This window comes from Callorhinchus milii, unplaced genomic scaffold (assembly GCF_018977255.1).
Source record: "Callorhinchus milii isolate IMCB2004 unplaced genomic scaffold, IMCB_Cmil_1.0 Scaffold5, whole genome shotgun sequence".
Lineage (NCBI taxonomy): Eukaryota > Metazoa > Chordata > Chondrichthyes > Chimaeriformes > Callorhinchidae > Callorhinchus > Callorhinchus milii.
The window spans coordinates 27,152,342-27,158,604 of NW_024704746.1; the positions used below are offsets into that span (position 1 = coordinate 27,152,342).

General features: G+C 39.8%; 1 protein-coding gene across 2 annotated transcripts; it reads left to right on the forward strand.

Moving 5' to 3' along the window:
- Positions 1 to 2,538: 2,538 nt before the first annotated feature.
- LOC103181071 (spexin prohormone 1) lies at positions 2,539 to 4,367 on the forward strand. Of its 2 annotated transcripts, none has more exons than XM_007897281.2 (5): positions 2,539 to 2,618; positions 3,128 to 3,208; positions 3,371 to 3,428; positions 3,905 to 3,967; positions 4,191 to 4,367. In XM_007897281.2, exons 1-5 carry the CDS (start codon positions 2,613 to 2,615, stop codon positions 4,334 to 4,336), a joined length of 354 nt encoding a protein of 117 aa, XP_007895472.1. In that variant the 5' UTR covers positions 2,539 to 2,612; the 3' UTR covers positions 4,337 to 4,367. The 2 variants fall into 2 exon arrangements, with proteins under 2 accessions (XP_007895472.1, XP_007895473.1); XM_007897282.2 differs by having other exon boundaries at positions 3,905 to 3,961.
- The last annotated feature ends 1,896 nt before the right edge of the window (positions 4,368 to 6,263 follow it).

Sequence of the window (6,263 nt, forward strand, 5' to 3'; positions counted from 1 at the left end):
GAACTTGACAGTTTAGCAAAGTTACTGTTTACTGATATTTCTCCCGGAAATAAGATAAAGGGAGACAACTTGACAACTTTCTGTGAAATCAGAAACACACCAGCAATACTTTTAATAAATATCTACGTTGACTTCAAATATCTATTGAATCATTGGGAAGCTTTTAAGCACTACTTGTCTAGTGGGAACCTTACTGGAAACTAGACAAATAAGATAAATAAAATTCAAGAAGACATAGTTCTCTCAGCGATGATGGAGCTACATATACAGACCTGCAATCCACGACTGTTTGTGGGACGCTGCTGTGCGCAATTGGCTGCCGTGTTTCGCTCACAATACATAACAGTCAATTCACTTTACAGTAATCTGTGAAGCGCTTTGAGACATCTTCAAGACGTGATAAGACGTTATATCAAATGCAAGAATTATATATATTTTACTGCGGTGAATAATGGAGCTACATATACAGACGATTTTTATTTAACAAGTAAGTGAAGGAAATGGTTTGGAGAGGCACTTGTTAACTTCAATTCCTACTTTGGGAGATTTCCTGTGAGGCAGCCAAATCCTCTGAGAGGGTTTTATTCTCTCATATAACATGTTATAAATTTTAATGGTGGCATTCAATTCTGTAACATTAATGCCATAATTGTTTGAAATGGCATTTTAGGTATAGGGCACTGTCCATACTCCTTGTGTTAGATGTTACATCCAGCTGCTTGACCCTCCTATTGATTAGATGTCCAATGATGAATGAAAAGAGTTGAAATTGTTTTGAGAAATACCAAATCTTTCCCCAACGTGTAATCCAAATAGTTCATGACGTCAGCGTGAACGTGAGAACAAAGGTAACAGAAGCTGTTAATTAAACGCAGATCTCAATCGATGGTTTGCATTTTACTGTTATTTTCAATCCACATTACAGCATCATGGGGACAGGAGGAGGCCATTCAGCCCGTTCCGCCATTCTATAAGATCAGAGCTGATCTGTACCTCAACTCCAGTTACCCACCCTTGACCCCTATCCTTTGATACCTTGACCTAACAAAAACCTATCCACTTCAGTCTTGAACACGTGAATGGATCCACAGCCTTTTGTGGGAGAGAGTTCCAGATTTCTAACACCCTTTGCGTGAAAAGCACCCATCCCATATACTGATCAACCAGCCACGGTTTTCTAGCTCTTCATTGGCCACTTTTATTTGTCCCCCTGAACCCTTAGGATGATTCACTCCGGTTCGCCGAAGAAATCTGTATCTGAACATCATTTTTTTATTATCATTTTACCATTTTTTCAAATTATTGATTTGTCACATCCTGTCCTGTCTCCCATTTGCCGGTTTCCCTGTCACCTCTCGTCCTTCACTGAGTGTTTTCTCAATAAAATAAAACTGGATAGAGATTGATTTATACTTTATTATCGTTGCCTTGTCACTTGACTGAAATAAAAGCTCTTCAAGATCATCCAATCTGAACGGTCACTTTGTCGCAAATGGCCATCCTTGTTACATCCTGGCACAGTTATAATAATGTATTTAGAAAAGTACACTTGATACGGTAAAAGATTTAAAGTTGGCACTGTAAAATTTCAATTGTGTTTTGCTAATGATGCGTTTTTGCAATAATTGGGTCACCCTCTGTTTACCGCAGTAAGTAGGAACCCGGTTGTTAGTCGATTGTCGGATCGCTTTACCGGGGGTAATAATCCCTTCAAATAAAGAAATAAATATAGAAATAAAATAATAATAATTTGGTCACTCAGTCCACGACTGTTTGCGGGGACGACGCTGTGCGCAATTGGCTGTCGCGTTTCACCCACAAGTTACACAGTCACTACACCTTACAGTATATTCTGTGAAGCTCTTTGAGACGTCTCGAAAACGTAATATCAAATGCAAGGGTTATTATTATTATTATTGTGACTGTATCAGGTAAATATTCCTACAGTACTGCCTCCGTTGTGTGAATAATGTTTGTTCTGCTGTATCATGTTGTTTTACTAATGCAAACAAAAATAAATAGTGTTGCGGTAACTAAATGGCCTTATTGTCGAGATTTCAATCAACGGTACCTTTCCATCCACAGTACAATGTGAGCCCCCATCCTATTACTGATGATGATGATGATGATAATAATAATAATTCTTGCATTTGATATAGCGCCTTATCTATTCAGCTCACATAAAAACGCCACTCGCGTTACTGTAACACTGAACTTTTCGTTGAACGCAGACAGGAATTTATTCCCTCAGCCTCCGTCTCACGTTGCTGCGATCGATTTTGAAACGAGGCCCCGACGTCGTGCAAATGATGTGTAAGAGAGGCTCAGACATTGATGCTGACAGCTTAAGCGAGTGGTCGGGTTAATGGGACGGGGATGTCTGTGGTTACTCGCTAGCTGGGAGCTGGAGTCTTCTCCTGAAGCCCTCTGTGGTTTCGCCTCCATCTGCTGCACTGACTGACATGTGGCCCCTTTAGGATCAGGCAGACAACCAGAGGGACCACTCAAAGAGCATTTAAAGAGTGCAATTGCTAAGAGCAGGAGCTTACCCCAAGTCACGCAGACACTTCACTTGCTACCAACTCTACAGGTGGAGGTTCACGAAGGGAGACATGAAGGTGGGTGAGGTCTTATTTGCTGTTTGTGGATGGTTTGCATCAGATTGAATTGGCTTAGATAGATTCTGAGGCAAACAGGCTGACTGACTGAATATATTACTGCACTGGTTGGTTAGACATTGTGTGTGTTCAGGAGCTGAGTGAGTTAAGACTATCCCTGATGTGTAGTCCTGCTGTGAGCAAGTTGGCAAGGTTTTTATTTGAGGGGAAAAGCAACACTGTGAATGTTTAAAGTGACTTTTCTAGTGCTATATAGAGCTCTTTTGTGAAGTGAAGTGCTACGCACAGTAGAGTAGAATTTCAAACAAACAGAAGGAGATGAAGGGAGGCTGAAGAGGTAGGTACACGATTTTAAACTGGATTAAGGAATACAATATGTGCAGGATGTGTGGGAAGTGTTTCAGGTTTGAAGAGAAAGCTGGAGAACAGAACCTACTAAATAATCTGCCTGGCTATTTGCTGAATTTCCTTCTCTCTCTCTCTGTCTCTCTCTTTCTCCCGCTGGGCAGGGCTGGGTGTCTCTCACAGTTTACGCTCTCCTGCTTCTGCTGATGCTTTCATTCTTCGTAGAATCTCGACACCTTCCCCAGGTACAGAGCTAAACCGTGTGTGTGTGTGTGTGCGGTGTCTGCGGGACGCTACCCTGCATGAAGGGCGCTATATAAATGCAAGTTGTTGGTGCGTGTGTGTGTATGTGAGTCTCTCTCCCCGCTTGTATCCCAGTGACAGGGCGGTGTGTTGTGTTTGTACAGGACCAGGTTCAGAGACGGAATTGGACACCTCAGGCTATGTTATATTTGAAAGGCGCACGTAAGTTCGAGAGAGCTATTCCAGCACCTTCTATTGACTGACTCTCTTCACATTAACTGCCTTCCTGGGTGCTTCAGGCTTCATAACACCATTAGCTGTGTTTTATCTACCATATATATACACAGTGAATATATACACAGATTATATACTTTTTCAATGATTCAAATAGTCGCATTTTACTTTACTTGCTTTATTATTATTCATTATTAATTAACTATTTATAATTAATCGTTTGTTATTATTACTGATTATTATCAGTATTAAGTATAGATCCACAAATGAAAGTCAACCTTTGCTTAAAAAGTAAGATATCTCGCATTCACTCATCTCAATACTGTACTAAGTTTCTGAATGGGCCAGGCTAATAGCAAAGTGGATTTCACCTTCAAACATTTTCAAGTTGTCCCATAGAATCATTTGGTCGCTCGAATACTGTATCCTTCTCTGAACTCAACTCTCCTCATGTCTCCTTACAGAGGGACGTCGATTGATCGCCGAGAACGGAAAAGCTGGAGCCCTTTATGAAACCTTAGGTCTTGGTAACAGACAAGCTTGTATTTAATAATAATAATAATAATAATCCTTTCATTTGATATAACGCCTTATCACGTCTTTGAGACGATTCAAAGTATTTCACAGCATATACTGTAAAGTGAATTGACTGTATTTTGCACTTTTGCTCAATGCTTAAGATTTTGGTTTCTGGGTCAATAAGTGTTTTAATTTTTGCATTTGTGACACTAACAATTTCATCTTTATTAGAAACTAGAAGTGAAAACTCTAACCCCTTAACCCTTTCACAAGCAACTGCTATGGTGATGAATTTGATCGGACAGGCACAAGATAAGTATGTTTGGCAACTTTCTTGCAGGTTCAAGTATTACTGTACGAGTCGGAGATACGGATAAGTTACCAACATAGAAAGTTTCTATTAATTATGCTGGGAGTTCGATTACTATGAACCGTTAATACACTTGTGACAGGTTAGTTAGTTTACAATTTGGACACAAATTGAGCACTGAGTAAAACTGTGTTTGCCACAGAAGTGATGGCATTTCTCAAATGGCTCCTGTTGATTTTTTTCCCCCCCAAACCAACCCAGATTGCTGAAGAGATGATCTGAATCCTAGGCTATGCAGGCTAGGATCTGATATTCTTCATAATAATACCAATAATAATCCTTGCATCTGCTGTGCGCAATCAGTCTCCACGTTGCGTCCACAAAATATACAGTCAATTCACTTTACAGTATATCCTGTGAAGCGCTTTGAGTCGTCTCGAAGACGTGATAAGGCGCTATGTCAAATGCAAGGATTATTTTTATTATTATATAGCGCCTTATCATGTCTTCGAGACGTCTCAAAGCATTTCACAGGATACACTGTAAAGTGAATTGGTTATATATTTTGTGGGCGAAAGAGTAAAGAGGGAAGATTTTTTTTACTATGTTTGCTTGGGAATCCTGCAGGTTTCTGAAATGCAATTATTTTTGTAATTGTAGGTTTTCCTTATTTGATTAAGTTTTGCGACACTTTAAAACAATCGTGTGAGGTTGTCCCCTTCTCCTGAAGAGAGTAACCTATTATGCTGGTGTCTTATGCAGAGAGTATTTGAAGTTTATTTGGAAGTGTGTGTTGTGGGGAATGGGAAATGTGGAAGAGATCAGAGACCAAACCCATCAATAGAGATATTCCTTTGGAGTTTAGTCTTATATTTGTCTTTTATTAAAATTACAGATGAGAAAGAGGAAGGTGAACAGCGGGGACTCTGGCAAGACAGCCCAAAGTGGAGAAAGCCAGTCATCTGAATTGGTGGATTTTAAAGACCTATTTTTAATCCGTTGAGATGTGTGCTAATCTCTACCAAAATGGCTACTTACCACAGCTGTATCCTTGCGGCATCAATCATGTTCTACATGGTAAATAAATTTCGTAACCCATTTGGCGAATGTAGAATGGTATTGTTGAATTAAAAAGTCGTTCAGCATCCAAAAGCTTTTTTCTAAAACAAATTGCTCAACGTAACCGGTTTTCAGAGTTGCATTTTAGCTCTATTTTCTCCAATTTTTTTTAAAAAAAGGACACTTAATACTAGAATGATAAACTTTGATTCGGTTCTCCGTGTGAGTTTTCTAGTACCATTTCAATTCAACTACATTTTTGTTCAAAACCACGGATGTGTATAACAAAAATCTGAAAATACCCACACAGACGGCCACTTTACTAGCATAGCGAGACAATATTCAAAGAATCATAGAATATTACAGCACAGAAGGAGGCTATTCAGCCCACGTGCCCTTTGCTGGCTCTTTGGAAGAGCTACCCAACAACAACAACAAAATTACATTTAATAGAGCACCTTTCACGTCGGGAGGAAGTCCCAAAGCGCTGAACAGTCAGATGTCGGGGGCCGAGCATTCCCCATCCACCCTTTTAGGCAGTAAATTGTTATTTTACATTACCCATTGGGGTGGATAGAATTGTAAACTTTATATGTGCATTTTGGAGACCTGTATCTCAGTGGTTAGAGCCTTGCGATTGAGACACCTGGGTTCAACTCCAGGCAGGGCGAAACCTTGGGCAAGTTTCCTTACTCCACACGCCTAATAATAATAATCCCTCCAGTAAACAAAGACAATAATAAATTGGTCATTTTCAATCCACGACTGTCTGTGGGACGCCTCTGTGCGCAATTGGCTGCCGAGTTTCGCCCACAAATATACAGTCAATTCACTTTACAGTCTATTCTGTGAAGCTCTTTGAGATGCCTAGAAGACGTGAAAAGCGCTATATCAAATGCAAGGATTATTATTATTATTATTTTAGTGGAATTCAA

Bases quoted from the DNA above. Each gene is read 5' to 3' on its own strand.
- LOC103181071 (XM_007897281.2), top strand. The intron at 3,209-3,370 runs GTACAGAGCTAA...GTGTTTGTACAG, and splicing joins AATCTCGACACCTTCCCCAG to GACCAGGTTCAGAGACGGAA. The intron at 3,429-3,904 runs GTAAGTTCGAGA...GTCTCCTTACAG, and splicing joins GTTATATTTGAAAGGCGCAC to AGGGACGTCGATTGATCGCC.